A 26933-nucleotide genomic window follows, 5' to 3' on the forward strand; every position below is an offset into this window, starting at 1 on the left:
TTGGCTGTCCATGTGCAGTGATCTCAATGAAGGCTTCTTTTTTCATCATTTTCATGCATGTGTTCGAATGATTTCCAAATTAACAAGGATCGAATAAGTTGCAGTGAATGTTGAGAAATGCCCATTTCAGTTGTTTTATTCAATATCACTTTAGCCAGTTTTTTTAAACTTATTAAATAAAGCCCGTGACATTTAAAAATTGGCACGTGATTGCGCTTCTGCGTTGCGAAGTTAGCACACTCGAATGCACTCCAATTGAAGAAACTCTGCTAGGGAAAGCCAGGATGAATAAACAGGCCACTTGTCACAGGGATCGTACCTGGGTTAGAGCGACCACTTTGCTTCGTTAAGAGTTAATTATGACACTGCAACAGGAGCATGACCATGCTACCACCATTTCATGACGCAGCACAGGTTGCTTGCAGTCGAACATGGCCACACCTCGAGCAACAAAGCGTATTGTTGCATGTGCTTGGTCCTCCAATGCTTGATCCTTAAGAAGCACTGCTACTTTCCTTTGCTGATGGGTTCAGTGTTGCCGTGTGTTTCTGCCATGCTTCACTGCTTTGGAAGAGATGCTGTTCAGACTTCCTTGCACCGCAACATAATTCAAGCTCGGATTGTGGGAGATGTCCAGCACCTACACAAGTTCGAGCTCACGCTTGCACATGCGAATGTGTGATCTGGTCACCGTATGACGACCCACGGAGAATGCTGCTCCGAGAATGCTGCTCGTAGAAAAAGTTGCACACCTGACAGACAAGTACATTCCTATACGCACAATAATTAACAAACCGGACGCTCCTTGGTATAATGCTCACATAAGACGACTATCAAACAAAAAGAAGCGATTGTACAGGTCAGCCAAGCTTTCTTCGAGCGAAGCTCGTTGGAGTGCCTATAAATTAGTTTCCAGCGAATACCTATCAGCACTAAAGATCGCTAAGAATAACTACCTATGCCACACGCTGCCGTCAATGTTAACAAACGATACTAAGAAATTCTGGCGCGTTATAAACCAAAAAGATGATGACACTATAACCCTCGTTGACAACTCTGGAATTGTTATACCTCATAATCAGATCGTGTCCGTTCTTAATGACACATTCGCCCAAAACTTTTCTGTAACCCGCAATGTCCCGCTACTCACTGCACCTTGTTACGACTACCATGATATGTTCCCGCTTACAATTGAACCGTGTGGCGTCGAAACTGTGATTAAATCTTTGCGTCTCTCCTCTGCTCCCGGTCGTGACCTAATTACCGTGAAATTTTTGCACAGCACTGTTGCTTATTCATCCATTGTATTAGCAAAAATTTTTCAGCAATCACTTGAGACGGGATGCCTGCCCCTTGACTGGAAAGTCGGTAAGGTGATTCCACTCTATAAATCAGGCGACAAGCATTGTCCTCTCAATTACCGACCTATATCTCTAACCAGTATCCCGTGCAAAATATTAGAACATATCCTACATTCATATATTGCAAACTTTCTTGAATCTAACTCATTTTTCTCGAACTCACAGCACGGCTTTCGTAAAACGTATTCCTGCGAAACTCAACTCGCCTCTTTCACACACAAGCTAAACATTATTCTTGATAATCGTTCATTGGCAGATTGTATTTTTCTTGACTATTCTAAGGCTTTCGACAAAGTGTGTCATAAACTGTTACTTTACAAATTACAGCTAATGAACATGGACCTCAAACTTCTTACTTGGATTGAATATTTTTTCACTAACCGTTCGCAGTACGTATCAGCCAATAATCAGAACTCTCAGTCAAATCCCGTTCACTCCGGCGTCCCGCAAGGCTCTGTCCTTGGTCCTCTTCTTTTTATAATTTACATTAACGACTTGCCTCCTTCTGTTTCCTCACATATCCATTTATTTGCTGACGACTGTGTAATCTTCCGGGAAATAACATGCAGCGACGACATAACTACCCTTCAATCAGACTTAAACGCTGTTTCTTCGTGGTGTAAAACATGGCTAATGGAACTTAACATCAATAAGTGTAAATCTCTTCGCATATCCAGGACTGACAGAAGTATCCCCACTTATTTTCTGAATCATATTCCCTTAGAATCAGTACACTCATACAAGTACCTTGGTGTGCACATCACTTCCACTCTCACTTGGTCTCTACATATCACATACATCGTTAACAACGCCAATCGTATGCTGGGTTACATCCGCCGCAACTTCGCCAGAGCTCCTTCATCCCTCAAACTGCTATTGTACAAGACATTAATACGTCCAAAACTAGAATATGCCGCATCCATCTGGGACCCTCATCATGAAAACCTTATTCATTCACTCGAAATGGTCCAACATAACGCAGCCCGCTTCATTCTCTCCCACTATAACAGGACCGCTAGCATATCTTCAATGAAATCAAGCCTTAATCTGCCATCCTTAGCTTCACGTTGCAAAATGTTTCGTATCTGCCTATTCCATAAGATCTTTCATCATCCACACCTGCGCAGTGAATTACTCTCTTCCCCGCATCACCTATCATCAAGATTAGATCATGCCTACAAAGTCGGTGTCCCATTTTGCAGAACTAATGCTTTCTTTCAGTCATTTTTACCTCGAACAGCAGCAGAGTGGAATCACCTTCCCACACCAACAGCAACCATCAAAGATTACCAGCTTTTCAAGAACGCCTTAGCTAACATTGTATGATTAGACACATCTGTAACTTTTTTGATAATAGCCCCATATCGTTTATTGTATTGTTATGTTTTTTTTTTCACCTGTAACCACTCCCCTCTATAATGCCAATGGCCCTGAGGGTATATGAAATAAATAAATAAATAAATAAATAAATAAATAAATAAATAAATAAATAAATAAATAAGTCAAGCCCATTTATAACAATACTACTGGTTATAACAATATATCGGATATAACAATGGTCAGTCATGGCACCATCAGCTTTACCATGTGTTCTATGGTAAAATAAACTGCTTACACCAATGCTGTCAAGGCACATTATTGGTTATAACAATTAAACCTGGTAATTGAGTGTCAACCATTATAGAAAAAAAACAAGGAAATGCTACAACCACACCAGCAAAACCATGCTTACAACATAAAAGCGTGCGTGTGTGGGGCCAACCAATGGACTAAGCCGACGCAGTGACGCCACGAAAGCAAAAGAACCCGTGAATGCGTTCTTCTGAGCAAAAGGCCCATGCGGAGAAGAAAGTAGGCAGCATGGTAGGGAGCCTTGGCGGAGCAGTCTATAATAAACGTTTCTGAGGGGTGCGCCGCTTGCAGAAAAAAATGTGCAGACGCGTTTTTCTTCGTTTTTACACTCCGAGCTATGGCTGGCACCGGCAGCGCATACATTGTCTCATTTTCCGCTGTTTTTCGCTAACTTCCCCACGGTCCCCGCTTCACAAATTTCCCGTGTCCCAGGGGCAGGCGTCATCGCGTCAGGCGAGCTGCTGCATTGCCACATTGGCTACACGCACCATGCGTACCCCCAATCAGTTGGTGCAGTGCGCGTGCAGCCAACGCAGTTTTTCTCTTATCAGCTGTCACCGCACCCTTAGTTCTGCATGCTTCTTGAATTCCCCGTAAGAATCACTTCCGGAAAGCCGGCTTGATTCCCGTGACATGGAGGTGCGCGAAGCTCCTGGTGGTGCAGTGATGGCGGTGCATGAGTCGTCGGTGAACGGTGAACATTGTTCCGGTTCCCTGAAGCTCAAATTAACGAGCTTTTACAGGCATTAGAACAATCAAACCCCTCCGGGTATTTACTGTCAATAAATGCTCTGAAGTTTGTCGTCTTTTCCTTTTTTCGGTGCAACCCTGTTATAACAATTATTGGTTATAACAATGGTATTTCCATGGCACTTGAAAATTGTTATAAGTGGGCTTGACTGTAATTGGAAGTGGCTCAATTTATTTACAATTCTTATTTACACAAACCAACTTTCTACACTGAAAGTTTGAATTAACGTGGTTCTACTGCACAAACAAACAACAAGCTTGGATGTTGGCGGCACTGTTAAAGCAAATGTGGATGATGTCCGTGGAAACGAGCTATCAGTTGGAGTGCATCCGAAACAGTTCTTCCAGCCTTGTATTACGCTGAACTTATAAGACACGTTACGGCGCTGCGCAAAAGCCCGATTAAGCTAAGAGCACCCAAATTCCGTCCTGCTTGAGGCCCTTAAAGGCAAATTTTTTTTTTCTGCATGCGCATTTGTCATGTTCGTATGGCACAGTGTTGACAACGCCACCAAAGAAGTGCGAAACATGTGCACACTGTGTACTAAAAGTAGACGGCAAAGGGCTAGAAAGTAAAATGGGATGGGGTTGGGTTTTGTCAACCATCTTTTCAGCTGCACATTCTCAGCCCCTTCACATTTGCCGCAGCTCTCGGTTGCTGGAATAGTATTTTGGTGCAATCTCATCAAAAAGCACAAATCTGTCACAGCACGTTGCAGCTTCACAGTAAGCTCAGCATAAACAAGAACCTTACACGTTATTCAGAAGACTGCACATATGTCAATTCCTTTCAGGCAGATGGCACTTGCAGATGGAAGTGCCACCACTGAATGACTGAAAGAGGAAGCCCAATTTCGCTACTGGAAACTCAGAAAGCTATGCCACTCCAACCTGTGAATTCCGATAATGACTTCGGTGTTCACTTGATGCCAAACACAAATGTCTGGAGAGGCCAGTTGCTTAATGAAGCTGCTGAGCAACACTGCGCTAGATTCATCTCATGGAGCTCACTGTCTTCTGACAACTTGTCTCATACTGTAGTGACTGGAGTCTGCGTTCACTGGATGGAAACCTGTCCTTCAGGAATCAGCTCCAACAGTGTCACTGATGGCCATCAACCTTTTTGCAGCTTGTTGCGCTGCATTACCTGTACCTAATTCCTTTGAGTTGTGTGACCACAGTACAAACAACACAGTGGCTATGCACATGAAGTGAAGATATGGTTCAGCCCACATCCCTTCCCTCATTTTAAAGGGACACTAAAGAGGAATACGAAGCTAAACTATACTGATAGGCTAGAGTTGCCCTTGACAGCAAATATGTCACCGTTACCAAAAACACCGTTACCAAAAACACCATTACCAAAAACACCGTTACCAATGTGTGAGGAATGCAACGCTGGAAGCAGTTTTCAGTTTTTTGTCCGTGTGGACAAATGGGCTTAATAGTTAGTTTTCAAGTGAGTTAACCAGACATACAGTGCCAGAAAACACATGACACACTTGAAAACTAACTATTAAGCCCATTTGTCCACACGGACAAAAAACTGAAAACTGCTTCCAGCGTTGCATTCCTCACACATTGTGGTATCAACCCACATATTAAAATTAAATTTCTGTTGGCCCATTTTCTTTCGATTGTTTGAGCAGACAATGGCATGATATATATTAATATCTCAGGAACTAATAGGCCTATAAATAAACAAATTGCATATTTGAAATCAGCAGAAAAAACTGAATAAGTCTGTGCAGTTTGATTGCATTTGGTCTGTAAATAAAAAAAATTCTCTAAGACCCATGTCCCCCCTTAAATCTTAACTAAACTATGCTACCCTATAAGGGGTTGAATAGACAGGCAACTACAACTAGACCTTACTGATGTGCTTAAAAGTTGAAATGAGAATGGCCCACTGCTAACAATTTCAATCTTTTGCATGCAATGCTTAGATAGACTCAATGCACATCACAACTACCACTGTGCAAAGCCTAACCTTGCAGGTGCCATGCAGGGTAGCCTTGAGCTTGTCCAGCAGGGAGCCGCTCTTTTTAGTGGCAGTCAGCCTGCACGCCATGCTGAAGCCCTTCAGCCGCTCCATGTCCAGATGGCAGACCACCTTCTTCTTTACCTGTCAAAACAGCAACAATAAACCATGGTGTAAGTTTACAAACAACATCACAAGCCATAAAAATAGCTTGCAGCCTGCATGGCGTTCCGAATGACATTAACCCTTTCAAGCCCAGTGTTTCCAATTGGAATCACCAAATTTACGAGTTCACCACCAGTCTTGAACTGAGCAAGAAAGTCCTGTTTTTTGCAGTAGTTTCAACATTTAGCAATTCATCAACATACATTAATGGCCTTTCATCTGGCCGACATATACTAGTCGGCAGGAAAGGGATATAGAAACTGCATATGCTTTGCTGTCACCATTGGCTGGCGTCATTTCCTCTCTTGCACTGTGTTGAAGAAAGAAAACCATCTCTTGGAAAAGTGCAAGTAATACCCCTGTTAAGTGCGCAAAATAAAGTGCACTTAGGAAAAGTGTCACTTGCTAAAAGTACACTTTGCATTCTAGCGCAGCTAATAGGTAGTTTTAGCTGAGCGTTTTTACGGCCAGCGGGGCGGAGCGGGCGAGCGGATACACCAGCAGAGACGCGCGCGAGAAAACAGTTTTAGCCGGGCGGATCGCTCGTCCTCTCGAGCGGACTAGAGTCGAATTGCTCTGCTGCTCCACCTATTGGTCCCAATTCGAGTTAGAGTGAAAAGAATATCAATTAAGGCAGCTAATAATGCGCTGAAACTGTTTAGTAAAGGTAGATTCTGTGTTTTAGTTAATTATTTGGCAAGTGTTGCGTTTTAGATGTACAAAAGAGGCTGCCATGTTGAATACCCATACACGCCCGCGCGCTCTTACGCACGCTCGCGCACTGCCTATCGCTCCGCTGGAGAGGGCTTCCCAGCGGGCGTAAGCTTCGCTCCGTAAAAACGCTGGCTGGCCCAGCGACGTGCGCATGCGCAGTGGCGTCTGCGCTCGTCCGCTCCTCTCCGCTGACCGTAAAAACGCTCAGCTAAAACTGTCTAATAGCGTAACACCAGTGCATTCACCGAAGCGCATGCTCAGGTCAGAGTGCGCACACAGAACACACTTTGCGGTCAAAGTACATAGCCTCGACGGCAGTGACTTTTTGGGGCATAAAAAGTAATTTATAACAAAATGCGCATACAAGATGATTTTACCTGTTACATATATTTTTTTATTTGTGCGACGGTTTTATGACAGTGACCAGCAAAACAACACATCACTAAAACACTCTCTAGTCTGCCATGTTGATTGCTGTTCGGATTCTGGATGTGCTAGGAACTTGCCTCGACCTGCTACACTAATACCATAAAACAAATTTAACGCGTCCATGGCCGAAAATAAGTAAAGTTCATTTTTATGTGCTCTACTGCTCTAAACGAGCATAATTCTGAAAGTTATGCTTACAGATCCCCATTTCGGAAATTTTATTTTTAGCCGGCTGCCATTTTTGCATCTACGAGTGTACTCCCCATAAGTACACTTTGTTTTGCGTGCTTGACAGGGGTATAAGCTTCGCGTTACTCCTTCGAAATAAATTATTTCAGCAAAACAGATTTAAAAGCACCAAAATATTTGGCAAATAATAATGATTCCAAAAGGAATCACTGAGACCTAGAAGCCTTATTGAAGAATAAACAGCTTGGTCTTTTATGAGTTACCTGTGACTGCTTATGCCATGTAAATATCGCTTCTTCCGCAGTCTATATGTACCAATAAATGTTCTTTCCTCCAAAGAATTCTACATTCAGCACAAGCACTTTTCATGCGGAAAACAAAAAGTTTCAAGAGCGGCCCACCACACCTGTTGGTCTCAATTCATTCAATGAAGAAGAAATAGCATTCATCGCAACAACCCAAAGACAATGTGTGAGAAGAAACCATTGAACCTCTATAGAATATTGCCCATGGCATCAAATTAAAAACTGCAGGACGACGTAGAACCGAGTGGTAGCATAACAGTGTCGAATGTTGAAACCCATCCAGCTTTCAACCTCTTAAAAGCCAACTAACTTGCCAAAACAGACCATGCTGTGCATCCGAAAAAATCATCATACGAAATATTGCTGAGAAATCAAGAACACGAACTCCCCACTGGAAGGAGCTCCTTCACCATATGAATACTTGAAAGGTTTCTGCACTGGCTCAATCTTCGAGAATAGCGCATTAAAAATTTTTAGCTAGTGAGCGAGCTCAAGGCTGGATATCTGGATACTGGGAATGCAGTCGCCCCGACTCTCACACGCCACCTCTCACATTAGCCAGTGCTCGTCTTCAACTCACTCAAGAATTCCACTTGCATAGGACCGCACACTGGCTCCTGCACACGGTGAAAAAATAACAAGAGAGGTACAAGCTGTGTGTCATGCCATTCTCGCATATTCTTTGTAAGACCTGTGATATGCACCTATACTTCAGAAAAGAGAAGCGCTGTTTCAATGTACTAGTCGATATTAAATTAAATTCTCAAAGAAAATGCCCAACTAAGCAGTTTACACCTGTAAGTCCAAACGATTCCATTTAGAATCATGCAAAAAGAATGATAAAGAACTAATGAAACTTAAGATTTTTTGATTTTGTTGAATTATCCTCTTCCTACATGCGGTAGTCTTGGGATATCTATTTTTTATATTGAACAAGTTTACAGTATTTACTCGCATAATTTTCTCACCTTTTTCCTCTAAATTAGGACTTCAAAAAGGAGGTGCACAAATTACGCAAATATTTTCTGAACCCCTCCCAAAAAACTCTACAAAGGTCATATATACTGTATATTGCGGTCTTATACGTAGACCCCCCTATCTTGTATCCCTCGCTGGGCAAAAAAAAAAAGACTCCAAATATAAGATGCATAATCCCCCCCCCCCCCCCCCCCCGTCATGTAGTTCCCTGCAGGATGGTGTGACAGTGTGTGCACAAAGCAATAAATGCACAACGATACAATCACGAAGCCAGTGGTGGGAGGCAAAGGAGATAACGGGCAATAAAATGGACCCACGGAGGAAGGAAATGAAACAGAGCCTTTGTGTGCGGCCTGGCTAACTAGCGGCAAACCGGTCAGCAAACGGTTCGGTAGTTTTGAATTTGGGCGCGCATGCAACGGCTCATCGGGAAAAGTGACTGTCAGCATGAGTAAGCTGGGTAAACGGCGCACAATTCGTGCCTTTGCCACTCATGCCTTTCGGAACAGCAGACAGCGACGCGGCCGTGCCAACCTTCCCAAGCCTGCCAGCGCACCAGCATACATGTGGTGGTCTGACACAGCAGAGTGTGCAAAATATGCAAGTTTTTTTTTTTTCAATCCAGGTAAAAAGCTGGGGGGTGAAAATTATGCAAGTAAATGCGGTAAATAGGTCTGCAAAGGGTTAAGGGGCTCGCTAATGCCCTCCGACAGCATGCATAAAAAAGTCGAAGCGCTGTCCACGGAATAAGACACCAGTTTTAGCATCAGCTGTATGTATAACAAGGATGTGGATTATTGGGTCACATAACAATTAATGGTTCACATGACCCATGAGTGTGAACAATGGGTGTATGGGTCACATTTGAATATTTAACTGAACTTCTGGTGCAATATATTCCACATGCTGATGTAAGCAGGTGATGCAGGTGCATGTTGACAAGGTAAGCATATAAGACAGAGGGGAACAACAGGCAGATAGAGCAAAGATAAGACCACACAAGTGCAAACTATCAAATGAAGTCTACTAGAAGGTGAATACACAATAAGCAGTCTTGAGAGGACTTATCTGCTGAGCCAACATCAGTGATGGTGTAAAGGGCTTACTGATAAAAATCGATAAATTTCAACAAGATTCCAGGGTTTAAAACTGTAGTATGAGTAAAGGTTTAAAAGAGAATGACAAAGTACAAGCATGGGCAGTGAATCTGAAGATTTGAAAATGCAGTAAAAAGGCTGAAAAAAAAAAGGGGTGGCTAAAAAAACTAGGCGACCACACTGAAAAGTTGCTGGATGGAAGACATGGTTACTTCATTTCCAAGTAGACTGTCTCTTCTGTAGGTAGGTCAGCTGACAAGTTATTGACACACGTGGCACCACGGTTTCTCATGACAAAGGCTTCATCTATCGCTCATGTGTGTATTTCACTGTGTCTTCTTAAAATCTTCGTCCTGTCGAGGACGGAAAGGAAAGAGATGGAAAGGCATTTCCCCTTCATTTAAGAAGTGCTCTTGCCTTCCCATATCCACCCTCAATGATCATGGGGAAACCACTCCAGAAACCAGTGTCCACTCATAAATGCAGTGCTTAAATACACAAGCCATCATGACAGTGACCATATTGTGAAAGGTCTCAGGTATAGTTTCAGTAGCAATAACACACAGTAGCCCACCTTGGAGTGGAGAGAGAGAGCAGTTTCAAAAAGCTCCCCAGCCCGCCTGTAGTTCTCCTTGTAGAAATGAAATGCACCAAGTTCATATGACACCTGAGGGAGTAAAAATGCATACATTAAGCTGTTTACCAACAAAACACTACTGTGACTGGAAATATAGTGACTCGCGAGAGGATTCCTCAGTAAAACCAAGACAGCATACACCAGACTGTTTTGATCAGCCAAGACAGAATCATTTCCACTTTTAAATTGTGTCGATTACTTGTGCTATTTTATCAGTGTAAAACATCTTGTATTGATCAAATGCTCAGTTTTAGAGGATGCAAAAGAGTGAAGAACAGGATGAAATGTTTGCCCTGCACTGACAAAAATTCACCATGCATGCAGAGTGGCAAGAGAATGTTGCCAATTGGTGGCAACAACTACAGTCGAGTCCACTTATAACGAACTTGATCGTCACGCGGCATTTGTTCGTTGTATCCAAAGTTCGTAGTAAGTGGACCACCTATAATACGGGCAAAAAGAGCAAGCGAGACGAAAGTTAACTTTATTTTTGAAAAAAGTCCGTGATGCATGTCTGCTTCTTCAAAGCTGATCGCATCACTGCCGTTTCTAATTTTTCCAGCGCGGTAATATGTTCATCGCCAAGGCCTCTGCTGCACACGAGTTCCTTAAGCGACGCGATGTAACCGATCGCGGTTGAAGCGTTCACAGCAACCGAACCGGCGGTAGAGCAGCATCTTAGTCATCGTCCTCGTCGGTCTCTGGGCAGTCAGGAAGGGCTCGCACCAGGGGACGCTTTGTGCGCTCTGTGTTCGCGTCGTGTCAGGGGAACACAAAGTGCGCGAAATTCGCCTGCCGCGGGTTCGCAGTCAAGCGAAACCGCGCCAAACACCGCCGGCTCGGTCAACTACGGGGGCCCGACAGCTTTGCGTTCGCTCTAACCGAGTGTTGAGGCCACAACAGTTCGTTCTATGTGAGACACTGTGCCATTGCCCCAATATATATTTTGACGGTAGCACCGCCCTCGTTCGTACTAAGCGAGCGTTCGTTATATCTGCGGCTGTTATAAGTGGGCTCAACTGTAACTGCCAAATGGCCAGTGGAAAAAGCCAAAATATAGTCAGAAGAGTAAAAGAAGAGTCATGAAAAGTGAAACACAACCGAAACATTTCTAGGCTTCCTTACTCACGATTCCTGTCATCAAAAGATTCACTCTTTTTGTGTACATGACACTGCTTGGCAGCTTCTCAAAAAAAGCACCCCATGACAGTTGAAAATCGAAATAAGAGCATCCACCAGCCCAAGTGGCAAATGAGCGGCCTCAGGTGTGCATTTCTTTATTGAAGTTGAAAATCTGGTGCATGTTACAATCAAAGTAATTGCATTTTTTTTTTCTGACCTTGAGAAACAAGTGCAAGTTATAATCGAGGGCACATTAGAATCAAGTAAACATGGTATCTGAACACTTGTGGAAATGGCAAAAGTTATGCTGAGTCAGCACAGTGCCGACTCTTCCATCCCTTACATAGCCCCATCGGATCTCAAAGAACTGGTAGAACTCATTAGATGAGGCACAGCAAAATTTGTACATAAGCCAGCATGCAAGGCAACTCCTTACGGTGGAGGGTACAGGTTGCCAAGGCTACTCCCTTTCTTTTCTTCAAGATGCTAAATTTGCGACTGAAAGTTCTGTAGCATGCTCGTTAACTGTCATTGGCCCATGTTCAAACATGTGACATAGATCATAAACATTATAATTCTTAAAAACCAAGTCTTAAGGTGACACAACACACATAACACTTGCCAGTGGCATATGGCATCTTGTCTCGCAAAAATACATGTGAGCACACCACTGCAGTAGCCATTACTTGACCGCTCACCTCAGCTTCGTCTAGTTTCCAAAGTTCTTATCTTGCTAATATTGCTCTCATTAATGCAGTCGTGAAATGATACTTAGCAGCTGTTCTCTTACACTGTCATGCAGATATTGTAAAGAGCTGAAATAAGGCTAGTAGCAAGTTAGCCATCAAAACAAGGCAGGCTCTGCTCACCTGACAGCAGACATCATCTGCAGTGGCAATTACACCCTTCTCCCAATCATGCTCTGGCTCCATAAGTTCTGCTTTGACAACAGAGAAGCTCTGGGATGTAGGCACTCGCAAGCTCAATCCGCCTGTCGCTCGCCGAGACAGAAGTTTCTCCAAGAAAGCTACTGCTTCTTCCACTTCCTCTTCACACTGCACGCATGCGAAGAAAAAGGAACATCAACAGCCTGATACACCGCACTACCAGCAAACAGCTTAACTCTCTTCTTGCTACACCCATACTGATCAATTTTGAGTGACGGTGTAAAATCCTGCATTTAACATATTAGTGGCACTTTCGTGTAATGCAGTTGTGGTCCAGCTAACTCAAATTTTTGAACAATTTTTGGAGCAGTTTTGTATCTGGGAAAGTCCCAATTTTGAGCAACTTCGCATAAGAACTAAAATTTTGGAGCAGCCCTGGAGTAGCATAACCATGGTAATGGAGCCATTCAGAAGAGCTTTTTAGCAATGGCATTAAAGGTGCACTAAAGAAGAATCTGAAATCATCTCTTTAGTGCAGGAACTTGATCTACACTCTCTGAGCATTCCTAGAAACTGTGATTTATTGTCCTGTGCGACCGATTTTCCTATTAAATCAAACTAAATGTCCCGGCTCCCGCCTTTTTTTTTAAAAATTCGTCTCTGAAAAGAGGAGGAGTCAGCCAACCCGCGGAGTTCCTTTCAGTCAGTTGCGTGGCTTTCCCTTTTATTTTGTTTCTTAGGTTTCTGTGAGTAAACAGTTTCAGTTGCAGACTACATAGCCGCAAATTAGGCTCACGGAAATAAAAATACACATGGACCTTTTCCTTTCGCCGATTGCTATGTATCACTGTGCCACTGGCAGAGCGGCAAGCCGCCACATGGCTGGCTGAACCAGTTGCAAAACCACGTTCACTGCATTTGTCTGGCTGCATTCAAAAAGACTGCTGTATAAACAGTCAGTGCCAAAAAGCTCAATATTACGTCATTGTACTGCATTTTCAGATGATCTCTAAATGTGCAAATTCTACATACAAAATAAGAACATGTTACCTACATGAAAACCTAAATTACAACTCAATTCTCGCATTTTACTTCTGTATAGTTTCACGGTGCCATGAACAGTATAAGCCTGATTAATTTTAGTGGTGTCTATACATGTAACTTGGAAGTTTGAAGCCATAATGAGTCATCCAGAGCTCTTTACAAACAATTAGGACACTACCTAAAGTCTGGACTAAGACCATGACAGTAAAAATATCGATAGAGTAAAGTCTCATTAATGAGGAAATCAAGACAATTCAGACGACCGGTGCGGTCCCGGCCAATGCCCATGTAAATCTATGGTATCACATGCCTGTTTATTTTGACACAGCTGCGATCACATCTGTCAATTGAGACAAATTCCTGGTGGGGAGGGAGGTATGAGGGGTGGGGGGAGCCGAATCGAGGTATGACCGGCAAAGGACGTGATCACCCAAATATCCTCAAGCCTGACATGCATGATGCAATGTTGCCCGTGCAGCTCTGCCTTACGTGCATTGGCCGGTGTGATGTTAGTCCGAGGGGCCAGTCTATGAAAAATAGGCTGGCCATATAGTTTTGCTTTCACTTTTCTGAGCTTTGTACCAGCCCACGGCACTGGCAGCTACGAACACGCAGTTGCACGCTTCTGCTTTTTATTTTCTTTATTCAGAATGAGCTTGTTTCAGTACCGGCGCATTTCTTCTGCTCCTATTCGTATAGTCCTTCCGTTCCAACTGTGCGTCAAAAATGCGCGCTTGTCACGCACTGTTCACAACTAGTGTGATAAAGCCACCTAACGTGTGATGACTACGCTTGTGGGGAGGTTCCGCTACTACCACGTCACACCATCCAAGCAGGCTGCGGAGGCCTTTGCTGCTCTGGAGCAGTTATGCTTTGACACTCTCAGGTGTGTGCACACAGTAAAGCATTGACTGAACAGTGAAAAATCATCGTAGCCGAGCAGTTTTCATCTCAGAAACAAAGAACCATGGCTCGGGTTTTTCACCAAATAAATACGCTTTTATGTGAACAGTTTTTGGTAGTTGTTTGGGAAGTTATTTGTCAATTCCGTCCTTTGGAAAATTCAGATGTTTTTCTGGGTCCCTATAAGTCTGCATTAACGAGGTTTTACTGCACTAATTTTATACTATGCAAGGCACACTAGGTCAGGCATAAGCAAGAAAGTAGTGTTTTTAGGTAAAAGCATACCGACAATAGGACCCCGAACCAAGAACACTAACAACTCAGAAACTGTGCCTGAGCATGCACGACAGTTTATAGCATTAAGAAGCTTGGCAAATATCAGAAATTGGGCAACAGATCTAGACAATCCAGCCTAAATTCTGTGCCAACCGAAGAAGACAAGGTAATTTATTCAAGCTTTCTTTCTCGTCATCTAACCACTCAGTGGTTGAGAAGTCTCCTTTAAAAGACTTATCAAGACAGTCCAAACAAAAAGTTTCCCGCCACTGCCCAAGGGATAGCAGCCGGCGTTTAAGCCGGGGACGACTTTGGATCACTCCTATGTATCCATTGGCAATAAAGTTTCACCACCACCCACCTTTTTTGTTATTGAATCAGCCATTTCTGGAGTCACCACTGTTGGATCCACCTGCCCAGGGCTAAAAAAAAGAAAAAGAAACTTCTCTTCAGCAAGAGACAGGCTATGATTGTACTTCAGAGCGCATAATGCAGCATAGCATTTTCTTTTTTAAAGAGAAGGGAAGAAAACTCAAGGAGCATAAGCACAGTTAGGAAATGTGTACTTATTCCGTACAACAGTACACAGAAATAATCTAAAATAAAATACAAGCTTACAACCTTTCCTGCAGTTTTCTCAAATGACCTCAATGGGCAGAGCTGCTTCAACAGTTAAAGGAGCCCTGAAACACCTTATGAGGAGAGCACATAAACTCGCCCAATCACTACATTCTCTCGTCATGAACACCTGAGCCAAATATTACACTTCTACATGCAGCAGAGAACCAACAGTTGTGCGTGAAAGTTGGCGAGTCCTTTCTGGTGACTTTTTCATGCTCGTGCCCCCCCTCTGTCGCATGCTGCTGCGTAAATTCTGTTCAGACATGGCTGGTTAGATTCTTTCAGGAGTCACGAAGCTACCATGGCCACAGCCAGTCAGCAGCGCCTCTCCGTCAGGTCAGGAAGCGCTGCCCCCTGGGGAATTCCCACGCTGGGGCCGGCGGAGGAACACCGACCTCTGAGCGTGCAAAGAGTGACGAGAGAAAGGGCAAAAGCGCGAAGACGCTGAAATTTAAATTTTGGCTGCACTTAACTCAGCTTCTACAAAACACATTAAAAAAATTCTTGCAGAAGGATATTTGTGAAGCAGCGTCCTTTAACACCCCAGGAGTAACACACCTTTATTGGTTTGGTTTGGTTTATGGGGTTTAACGTCCCAAAGCGACTAAGGCTATGAGAGACGCCGTAGTGGAGGGCTCCGGAAATTTCGACCACCTGGGGTTCTTTAACGTGCACTGACATCGCACAGTACACGGGCCTCTAGAATTTCTCCTCCAAAGAAATTCTAGCCGCCGCGGCCGGGATCGAACCCGCGTCTTTTGGGTCAGCAGCCGAGCACCATAACCGCTCAGCCACCGCGGCGGCACACCTTTATTGAGAGGCCCTTTCAGCACCCCTTTAACAGAAAGGCTTAATTTGCATAACCTCCACATGTACCATTATAGAAATAAAGGTAATATTATGATCACTCTGACTGCAAAACGCATTCATGCAAAATGAGAATGCAGCAAAATAAATGTTGACTTGATAAATTTTTTCACAAGGGTTGCAAATTATTCATAGTTTGCATATTTGCAATGCGATGACTTTCAGATGAGTGCTCTGTGATTTTTGCACCTTATGGCATAACCTTTACTGCTCTAGTATCAGTTTCAACACTATACAATGGTTTGGTTTGGTTTAGTTTATGGGGGTCTAATGTCCCAAGGCAGCTCAGGCTATGAGAGACGCCGTAGTGAAGGTCTCCGGAAATTTCGACCAACCGGGGTTCTTTAACGTGCACTGACATCGCACAGTACACTATACAATCTGCAGCATTTTCACCTTTTTCCTGACATATACATATTTTGTGAATAACTTTGTACAGTTTCCCCACAACCACGTCAAGAAACCTGTAAAAATTTTTTTTCAAAGACCTGCTGACATATATTGCCATACCACACAAATAAGGCACAACACAAAGTGAACAAGGGAAGGGAAAGCCTCCCTTGTTCACCTGTGTTGTCAAGAAGCCCATCTACCTGCATCCTCTCTCTGCCATGGACTCCAAATAAGGTACAAGGTAGACAAGTGGCAGCCTGGCATGCCCACAATTTTGGCAGTTATGTTCCTCCATAAATATTTCAGAAAAAATGCTTTACTTTTAGTGGCCACAGTCTGTTTCATTGATACGTTGCAAGCAAAGCTAAATGCTTTTTGGCTGCTACTGCGCCCTTGGAGAGCCTGTCTTCCCAACCAACATAACGCACCTGCCACCTGTGACCACCTACAACGTCGTATGGAACTGCACACCACCCCATCAAAAAAGTCACGTGATATATTCAGTTATGTAAACACTGCTCTCAAAAAGCAACAACTGTCTCGCATACAGACCTCTCAAATAGCACTATGCAACTTCCCACATGTGGCTGGTTCCAGCTGCTTTTGATGCTCACAAAAACAGCTACCTCTCTTAATGTTTCAGAACACGAGGTTACATAAAATATATACGCAACTCAAAACAACACAGGATATCACAAATTATGACGGTATTCAGCCGACAAATGTTATGCTCAAAATGGGAGACTTTTCATTGTTTTGATAGTCTCGTGCTAATTCAAACTCACTGGTGCCACAGACTCATTTCAGTGATAAAAGTTCTAAACTGCTACACATCAATAATGAAATTTTAAGCCACGAAAAACTACTGCCAGGCTGCAGACGCATGAAGCAAAAAAAAAAAAAAAACTGCAGCAAGTACGAATATATTGGTAAATAGTTGTGAGGAAGCAAAAAGTTTGAGTCGAAATCAAGTCACTTTTAAATGAACTGAAAACGAAATAGACTAGCCAAAATACTGAAATTAGTTTTGAAATACCAGAAGCACACAGTGTGAATAACCACAAGCATACTGAATTCGCCTCAAAGTGCCGGTAGTTTACTAATGAAATCTTAGCACGAGAAGGCTCCTCACCATGTATCTCTCATGCCAACCTCAAAGGATGTACGCAAAGACATAGTGACACTGAGTTATGTGAGGAACAGTTCATGGATTAAATTACAGTTGAAACTGGTGAGCAAACCCAGCAGTAATACATCGTAAGCGAATCGGCTGTGCACAGAAGGTTAACCAAAGCACAAAGTGAAATAAAGAATACAGCAGCACCTTGATTCACAGGAAGCGTCATGCTTAAAAGGTCTAACTGGATGGAATTGAACCATATCTACTACACACTGATATCAAGAGCCCCATTGCAGCTAAACTTACAGCTGAACAGCAATGCCTTTGGAACTTTTAACAGGCACCGAGGAACGTATCAGTGTGTGCACCACCCAACGGGACTTAATCATGCAGGCAAAAGCCGTGTCTGGGTTGCCGAGTCTCTCCTCCTCGTTCAAGTCGGAGCAACCAGCTGCTTTCTGAAGTTCTGCAATCAATGTTTGCTGCATTGTCAACGGCAGTCTGAAAAAAAAAGAAAGAAAAAATAAACATACAGTGAACAAAACAACAATAAAATGATGATGCCACACCCGATGAAGCAGCTCCTTTCTGTTGCAAAAACAAAAAACAAAGATAAAATAAATCTCGGAAATATTTTCCTTTCAAAGGAAGCTCACTCACACAAGAGAGTGACTCAGTGCTAGAACATTCATTTGCATGTCGTCGTTCATTCTCTTACTAGTGTTTGCATGTGCTTTCCTGTATATAGACCTTTCCAATGAGGGCTCTCTGAGCATTGCCACATTGTTTGCTGGGCTGCTGTAGGCACATGGTGCTAGTGCGGTGGAAACGGCAGCGGAATCAGTTTTCAACAGCCAAAAGAGGAGGCATTTCGACCTCTCCCTTGCCCGATGGAAAGGTTTATAATACTTAAACAATCGCTATTTCTTTCCTCTACTCTAGCTCCTTCTGATACCTGCCTTTTATTCCTTGTCTATAGGCAGTACACAAAGCGACGGCCGTGCTGCCAGTGGCGGGTTTGCCAAGTACACTCGGGAAGGCAGTCAGCCGTGCTGGCCGTTCTCCGTTTGGTTCTATGTAGTTGTCTCCTAGCAAATTCCTTTTTTTATGCAGTGTTTGTGTCATGACATAAACAACATGCATGCCTAGAGCACTGTGATGCAAGCTTCAGTGCATGTCCAGCTATACAATGTCTTTTGAGGTGAATGTTCAAACATTTACAAGCACTGGAGACAGGATTTTACTTTTTTCCAGCTCACCCAGAAAAACAACCGAAAATGCTGTCTGATCACTTTTCATTTTATTATCTTGCTCGTTATTCCCATCTTTTATTTTTGTTTTCAAAGAGTACTGAAAGCAAATGTCATGCCATCATGAATTGTCAGATGTTCCCGGCTACTCATGTTTAGATATAGGTAATGAAATAGGCTGAATAAAAGTAAACACGCCAGTGCAGGAGCTGCACTAAGCCCGCTATGCAGAGGACCTAAAAACGAAGGACAAGATGGCAAAAAAAAGCTGGTAGAACTGCCATATGCCCAGGAAAAATATTCCATCCATGTTGGCCTTTGTTACTCGGCTTAGCAGCATTTCAGAAACAGAAAACTAACCTTGAAACCGGTAATATGTTATTTATACTAGCTGTGATGGTTCATGTACGATTAGAGGTGGAACAGTAGCTACAGTTGGTACTGTGATAAATAAGCTGAGACTGTGACATGCTCCTTTGCAGGTGCATGGTCCTCACTGTGAAGAGTACTGCCAGTTTTTTATGTTCTCGGTCTCTGTGTAGCCATATGCCTCCCATGCTCTTTGCTGCTATCTCCTTGCATACTTGGCACAGATGAGTATGGTAAACGAAAATGCTCCTGAAGTTGGTGTGGTGGAAGATATGAGCTTACAATCTCATGCCCACAATGCACTAATCCATGCAGAATATCAGCATGACCATTTAAACAGGTTGCATTTTAGTTTGAATTCCACTTTATTTAAAGCAGTTTTCGAACTCCTTTGAAGTTTGAATTATTGAATTTCCACTGTACACTTAAATGATGGCTTCACTACTGCTGGCGGTGCTGTGCTGCATACGGACGAGGTCCGAAAAATTAGGCAACCAGTTGAGACGTGTCTGAAATTTCAATTGCCATTATACACCAACTCTCTGGGGCGAATATAATGTGACAAAATTATACAGACTTGAATGGTATGGCAAAACAGCGCTGACGGACGGGACGGAAGAAGATGAGACAAACACATGCGCTGAACTAACAACCAAATGGTTTATTGCGAAAGAGGGGTGCAATATAAAGCATAGAAGAGAAAAACTGCAGTGTAAACATGACAAGGCATACATTCCGGATATCATCAATGATTAAGAAAAGCGATCTCCTGTGGGAATAGAGCCACCGATGGTTGGCTTACACATGAGTTGCCTAATGTGTGAATGTCAAAGGCCTCCGATATCAGGCGTGAGGTGTGATCTCTATACTTGGCGATGATAGTGGTTTGGTCTAAAAACGCCTCACATTTGTCGCAATCTGCGAAATGAATGACCATGTTATTTCGGCGTGACTTGTTTTCTATGTCTTTCGCGTGTTCGCGTAGCCGAGCATTGACGCACCGTCCGGTCTCCGCGATGTAAAATCGGCCGCATGACAGTGGAACCTTGTAGATCACACCACAGCAACAGTTGACAAATTTGTTTCTGTGTTTCTTCTGACATGCCTTCTTTCCATTTTCCTGATTCACTCTCTTGCACAGGCCTCCCAACTTGTTCCTGGCAGAGAAAAGGAGCTTTACGCCGGCTTTGTTCACAATCTTTTTCAGGTTGTGCGATACTTGATGAACATACGGAATACATGTTATGTTCTTGTTGTCCAGTTTGCGCTTCTCCTTCTGAATTCTGCATTCTTTTAATATCGACTCTGCTATGCCAGATAAGACCTTCGTCGGGTAGCCTGCAGCGGTAAGCCTAGTAACCTGCGCGTCAAAGCTGGCTTGGGTTTTATGCGCACATGATCTAAACAGAGCGGCTTTCATGCATGTTTTCGCTATCCCGCGCTTAACTATCTTAGAGTGGGCTGACCGGAAGGGGAGCAGGCTCTTCTGGGATCGCGGGGAGTACATCCAACAGATATGGTCACACGATAGCTCAAGTTCCAGATCTAAAAACCTTAGTTTGTTGTTAGTAGGTAGCTCTGTGGTCAATTGTAGGTTGTTAAGTTCAGTACTGAACACGTCAAAAATCTGAGCAACAGTTTGTTGGGCGTCACCTTTGAGATAAAATACTAAAAAGTCATCTACATAACGCATAACCTCAACAACGGTGCCATCAAGCTTGGCTTGAAGTTGTCTATCGCACGAAGCTAAAAACAGATCGCTGAGAACGGGAGCGAGGCTGGATCCAATACAAACACCTTGTTTTTGGATGAAAAAACTATCGTCAACTCTAGCAAACGTGGACTGTAAATAAAAGTGGAGCATTTCTAGAAACATGCTTACGTTCATACCACTAGAGTTCTGGAACTTTGTAACTCCGTGACGGTCGATGCACCTGCTGATTTCTGCGATCACCGCGCTTTGCGGCAGGGAGTAGTATAAGTCCTTGACATCCACCGAAAACGCGCTAACGTCGGCAGGACACTCGTTTTGAAGGAATTTCGACACGGTCTCAGGCTTTCTGATGAGGAAAGGATCTTCGACCTCAAGGTGCGACAGGCACTTCTGCAGGAGCACCGCTACCTCGCGCTGCCACGTTCCTCGTTCAGATACAATGACACGGAAGGGGCAGCTTACTTTGTGCGTCTTGGCGCTGAAGAAGACGGTGAGGCTGGATGCCTTCGACGCCTTGACAGAAGAGGCCAGTCTTGAAAGGCCAGCACGCTCACAAAGCTGTACTGCCTTCTCTTGCACTTTCGACGGCTTGACAGTTTTCACTTGTCTGAAGTTGGCAGCGACTGCAGCTTGAGCCTTATCCTTGTAGAGGTCGTTTGCCACGACAACAAAACCACCCTCTTTGTCCGACTGCAGGAGCTTGACGCCAGCGTCTTTGAGGGCCGATACTGCAGCAGTGAGCCGGCGCGTGCTTCCTTTCTTCACCTCCGGGGGGAGGGAATCCACGCCTTCCTTGATGCATCTCCCAGCTTCATCCGTTCTTACTCTTCTAGCAGCGGTCCTAACAAGAGAGAGGAGCTGCGTTTTGTCGAGTCGCGGATGCTCGCAGTATTTTGGCCACAGAACGAGCAGGTTATTCACCTTCGGGGGGAGTCTTGCGTTCCCCAGCACGACGACGTCTTGTTGACGCGAGGTAGGAGGCGCTCTTCGGCGAGGGAGCCTAGGAAGAACCTGTCGCCACATGAAGTCCGCCATCTGCCAAGCTTAGGACCGCTGCTAGAAGAGTAAGAACGGATGAAGCTGGGAGATGCATCAAGGAAGGCGTGGATTCCCTCCCCCCGGAGGTGAAGAAAGGAAGCACGCGCCGGCTCACTGCTGCAGTATCGGCCCTCAAAGACGCTGGCGTCAAGCTCCTGCAGTCGGACAAAGAGGGTGGTTTTGTCGTCGTGGCAAACGACCTCTACAAGGATAAGGCTCAAGCTGCAGTCGCTGCCAACTTCAGACAAGTGAAAACTGTCAAGCCGTCGAAAGTGCAAGAGAAGGCAGTACAGCTTTGTGAGCGTGCTGGCCTTTCAAGACTGGCCTCTTCTGTCAAGGCGTCGAAGGCATCCAGCCTCACCATCTTCTTCAGCGCCAAGACGCACAAAGTAAGCTGCCCCTTCCGTGTCATTGTATCTGAACGAGGAACGTGGCAGCGCGAGGTAGCGGTGCTCCTGCAGAAGTGCCTGTCGCACCTTGAGGTCGAAGATCCTTTCCTCATCAGAAAGCCTGAGACCGTGTCGAAATTCCTTCAAAACGAGTGTCCTGCCGACGTTAGCGCGTTTTCGGTGGATGTCAAGGACTTATACTACTCCCTGCCGCAAAGCGCGGTGATCGCAGAAATCAGCAGGTGCATCGACCGTCACGGAGTTACAAAGTTCCAGAACTCTAGTGGTATGAACGTAAGCATGTTTCTAGAAATGCTCCACTTTTATTTACAGTCCACGTTTGCTAGAGTTGACGATAGTTTTTTCATCCAAAAACAAGGTGTTTGTATTGGATCCAGCCTCGCTCCCGTTCTCAGCGATCTGTTTTTAGCTTCGTGCGATAGACAACTTCAAGCCAAGCTTGATGGTACCGTTGTTGAGGTTATGCGTTATGTAGATGACTTTTTAGTATTTTATCTCAAAGGTGACGCCCAACAAACTGTTGCTCAGATTTTTGACGTGTTCAGTACTGAACTTAACAACCTACAATTGACCACAGAGCTACCTACTAACAACAAACTAAGGTTTTTAGATCTGGAACTTGAGCTATCGTGTGACCATATCTGTTGGATGTACTCCCCGCGATCCCAGAAGAGCCTGCTCCCCTTCCGGTCGGCCCACTCTAAGATAGTTAAGCGCGGGATAGCGAAAACATGCATGAAAGCCGTTCTGTTTAGATCATGTGCGCATAAAACCCAAGCCAGCTTTGACGCGCAGGTTACTAGGCTTACCGCTGCAGGCTACCCGACGAAGGTCTTATTTGGCATAGCAGAGTCGATATTAAAAGAATGCAGAATTCAGAAGGAGAAGCGCAAACTGGACAACAAGAACATAACATGTATTCCGTATGTTCATCAAGTATCGCACAACCTGAAAAAGATTGTGAACAAAGCCGGCGTGAAGCTCCTTTTCTCTGCCAGGAACAAGTTGGGAGGCCTGTGCAAGAGAGTGAATCAGGAAAATGGAAAGAGGGCATGTCAGAAGAAACACACAAACAAATTTGTCAACTGTTGCTGTGGTGTGATCTACAAGGTTCCACTGTCATGCGGCCGATTTTACATCGGGGAGACCGGACGGTGCGTCAATGATCGGCTACGCGAACACGCGAAAGACATAGAAAACAAGTCACGCCGAAATAACATGGTCATTAATTTCGCAGATTGCGACAAATGTGAGGCATTTTTAGACCAAACCACTATCATCGCCAAGTATAGAGATCACACCTCACGCCTGATATCGGAGGCCTTTGACATTCACACATTAGGCAACTCATGTGTAAGCCAACCATCGGTGGCTCTATTCCCACAGGAGATCGCTTTTCTTAATCATTGATGATATCCGGAATGTATGCCTTGTCATGTTTACACTGCAGTTTTTCTCTTCTATGCTTTATATTGCACCCCTCTTTCGCAATAAACCATTTGGTTGTTAGTTCAGCGCATGTGTTTGTCTCATCTTCTTCCGTCCTGTCCGTCAGCGCTGTTTTGCCGTACCATTCAACATGAACCAACCAGCCCGACTCAGCCCTCTCCTTGAATTTATACAGACTTGCACATTTGGCAGCCGGACTAAAAATTCCTCTGTGCAAACTGCTGACATATTTATGCACAAACATTGCCCACAAAGCAGCATTTATATAGTCTACATTCTTTGAAAAGTAATTTAACATCAGCACTTGCCTGGATTGTCTGTAAATAATAAGAAACTGCTTTTGGCTGCAAGTACCGTTTTCGACCAGGCTACATGAGCAACTGGTGAAGATGAAGAAGCGTCTGTTTGCCTAGCTTGGTGGATGGGCGAATGCCGCTGTTTCTTTAAATGTCACTCTCGCATTGTTCTTACAGCGAGAGAGGCGATGACCCTTCCTTGCGACTAATTTTAACGATCGGATGAAATGGCATTTTCAAAGTCAGCTTCTGAAGACATCTAAAAGAATGTAGATGATAATATGCTGCTTTTTGTGCCATGTTTGCGCTTGAATAAGCCAGAAGTTTCAGCAGTGAAATTTTAAAAATCCAGCTTCCAAATATGGAAGTCTATGTACAGTGACGACATGGCTGACACAAAAAGAAAGCTTGGAGAGCACGTCAAGATGAAGAGAAGACTTACTTCTGCTCAAGGAGGTCCATGTTCCAGCCAAGAAAAGCTGCTGCTTTCAGAGCCAGCAGCTTCAGGGGCAGTGATTTTCGATTGCCTGGCTCTTCCTCAGGGGAACCTGAAATCATGTGCACACAAACAGAGCGGCCTCAACCAATAACAGTTCAACGGTTTTTCTTTTGAGTGAAATGTTAACTGGTTGGTTTGGTTGGTTTATGGGGTTTAACGTCCCAAAGCGACTAAGGCTATGAGAGACGCCGTAGTGGAGGGCTTCGGAAATTTTGACTACCTGGGGTTCTTTAACGTGCACTGACATCGCACAGTACACGGGCCTCGAATTTCTCCTCCAAAGAAATTCAGCCTGAAATGTTAACTGACTTGCTTACTGTTGCTATATTAACTGACTTGCTTACTGTAGCTATATGTGCCTATGTTGTACAGGAAGCCACACTTTCAGTAAACATGTAGGAGGCTTACTGGAGCACAACCTTTTTGTTTTAACGATGCGAAGGAAATGTAACTTATTATTCACAACAAAACATCACACATGTGAATGGTTAAAGATAACAAAATTTGAATCTAATGCAATGTACAGTGGGGCTAAGTGACCTAAAAAAATGAGAAATGCATACTTCATAGTCTGACAATGTACCTGAATATACTTCACTAAATATACAAGTTCAAAATAACGTGAATAAAAATGCAAGCATGGAATTTCTATATATGCATGAACATTAATTATATGCATGAACAGTAATTGAAAAGAGTACAAATAACCCTGGCACCAGATCAAACATGAATATGAACTGAACATTCTTCAAATCCCTTTCCAATAGTTTTCAAGTACCAAAAATAATACTCCTGCAGGGTGCTTCCAAGAACTCAAATGACAAAGAGAATTTTTGTTTTTAGGGAACAATTTTTAGGGCCTCCCTGTCATGTGGCACCCTTAATGGCCATTGGATCTATTAGAATATGGGTCAAGCTGATTATTAGCAGTGTTAAGCATTTTACATTTCATGGTTAGATATACAGGTGCATTTTTTTTTTTAAGAATAGTGCTTTTTTCACATCATGCCTTTGAAGTAGCTTTAAGTGCTGGTCCCATTGAATTCCTATGCTCTTTTAACAAATCGCCCTCACACAGTAGCCAAGTGAAGTGGAGAACCCACAAAAAATATTAGTGACCCAGACAATGGTTCTACATGCCAAAAATGCAGACACTAAAGACTTATGTCACACCTACACGTAAGCTCTAGGTGCAAACTAAGTACCACACAGTGTACAATGGTATTTTCCTGAATAATTTTCAGGTCAGCTGGCTACAGATAGAGACACCAGACGCCATCTTGTGCCACATGCACCGACCCTCCCCCTGCTCTCATCACCCCCATCCTTCTGGTCTGTTTACTTCATGATCCTCTGTGCAGAATATCCAGCTAGAACAGCCAGGCCAATCTCTCCCTTTCCTTTAAAAAATTCAGTCTCTCTCTCCAGTTCAGCTGCCACTGTCAGCAATTTGCTTCTGGTGGCACACTTCTATTCCTGTGATGTGCTAATGTAGCGTACAAGGCTTCACAAAGTCTCAAGACAGTTCCGTTTTTCTTTTTACTTTGTCTTGGCCAAAATTGCTCCTTGTGGACATACTGACAGCCACCCTGTTATCCTGCACCTTATACGAGGGGATGTAGCAAATCTCATTAAGTTTTGACAATTGGACTGAAAACACTACAACCTTAACGCAGGTGGCCATCAATAAAAAATTACACAAAAATGTCATGCATTCTGAAGCAAAAGCAGAAAAAAAAACTAGCAGTGCCTGAATCCACCACTGCAAAATATGAACTTGCATGGGCTTAAAAAATTTGCCTACTGAAGGTAAGCTGCATTCATTCGCTCATTTAGTACACCTGATATCACAAATAAGTCAAGCTAGTCCACGTGAAAAAAGGAAAGGTGCATTTTTCCTTATAAAAAACTGGCTGAGCATGTCAACAAGGCCAGTTCCACTTTTCCTTCACGAGTGGCACAGGAAAGAAAACGGAAATCTGGCCGGAAATATTTTTAATGCTGGCAGTTGGCACCCGAACAAAAAGACACCTGCTATTCTGGTCAGGTGCCAGTACTTGTGGTGGCATTTCGTTAAAAGGAAATGTAAAGAACAAACATTTCAAGTTGGTTCTTAAGATTCCGAGAAATAATTCAACTTCAAAGTCAGCATGAGCAAGGGAAAGTAGCTGCTTCAGTTCAATTCAGAACCATAGAGTGAAGAAATCTCATTGGACGGATAAGGGATCCCTTATGTCCCAAGTAAATGTGAACGACCTTCCACCTGCCTTTACGGTTCGCATTCCCTGCAGCGCCATGTATGGTTGATGCAGGAAGCAACACAAGCTGCCTTGGTGATAAGGAAGCTTTTCTGCACAAAGAAGCCTACCTTTTATAGTCTAGTACAAGTTCTTGTTTTTGCAGTGTGTTCTTCAAATATAAAGGCTGTTTTCAGATA

The 26933-nt window shown here is 43.8% G+C and overlaps 2 protein-coding genes across 3 annotated transcripts in view; both read right to left on the reverse strand.

The window, feature by feature from the left end:
* LOC149352497 (integrator complex subunit 8-like) overlaps positions 1–26933 on the reverse strand; it is a 77534-nt gene that overhangs the window by 48463 nt on the left and 2138 nt on the right. For both annotated transcript variants that reach the window (XM_089581693.1, XM_089581692.1), the window contains exons 3-8: positions 24440–24545; positions 17778–17972; positions 14832–14892; positions 12230–12415; positions 10176–10268; positions 5734–5868 (exon numbers count right to left, since the gene is read on the reverse strand). In XM_089581693.1, the coding sequence (XP_089437819.1) occupies positions 5734–5868; positions 10176–10268; positions 12230–12415; positions 14832–14892; positions 17778–17972; positions 24440–24545 (776 nt within the window). The remainder of the gene's footprint in view (positions 1–5733; positions 5869–10175; positions 10269–12229; positions 12416–14831; positions 14893–17777; positions 17973–24439; positions 24546–26933) is intronic.
* LOC149352498 (uncharacterized) lies at positions 19516–21839 on the reverse strand. Its single transcript, XM_089585119.1, has 2 exons — positions 20787–21839; positions 19516–19599 (listed from the first exon to the last, which is right to left on the reverse strand). Exons 1-2 carry the CDS (start codon positions 21837–21839, stop codon positions 19516–19518), a joined length of 1137 nt encoding a protein of 378 aa, XP_089441245.1.

This window comes from Amblyomma mixtum, chromosome 3, assembly GCF_055824585.1.
Source record: "Amblyomma mixtum isolate Tamu chromosome 3, ASM5582458v1, whole genome shotgun sequence".
Taxonomy (NCBI): domain Eukaryota; kingdom Metazoa; phylum Arthropoda; class Arachnida; order Ixodida; family Ixodidae; genus Amblyomma; species Amblyomma mixtum.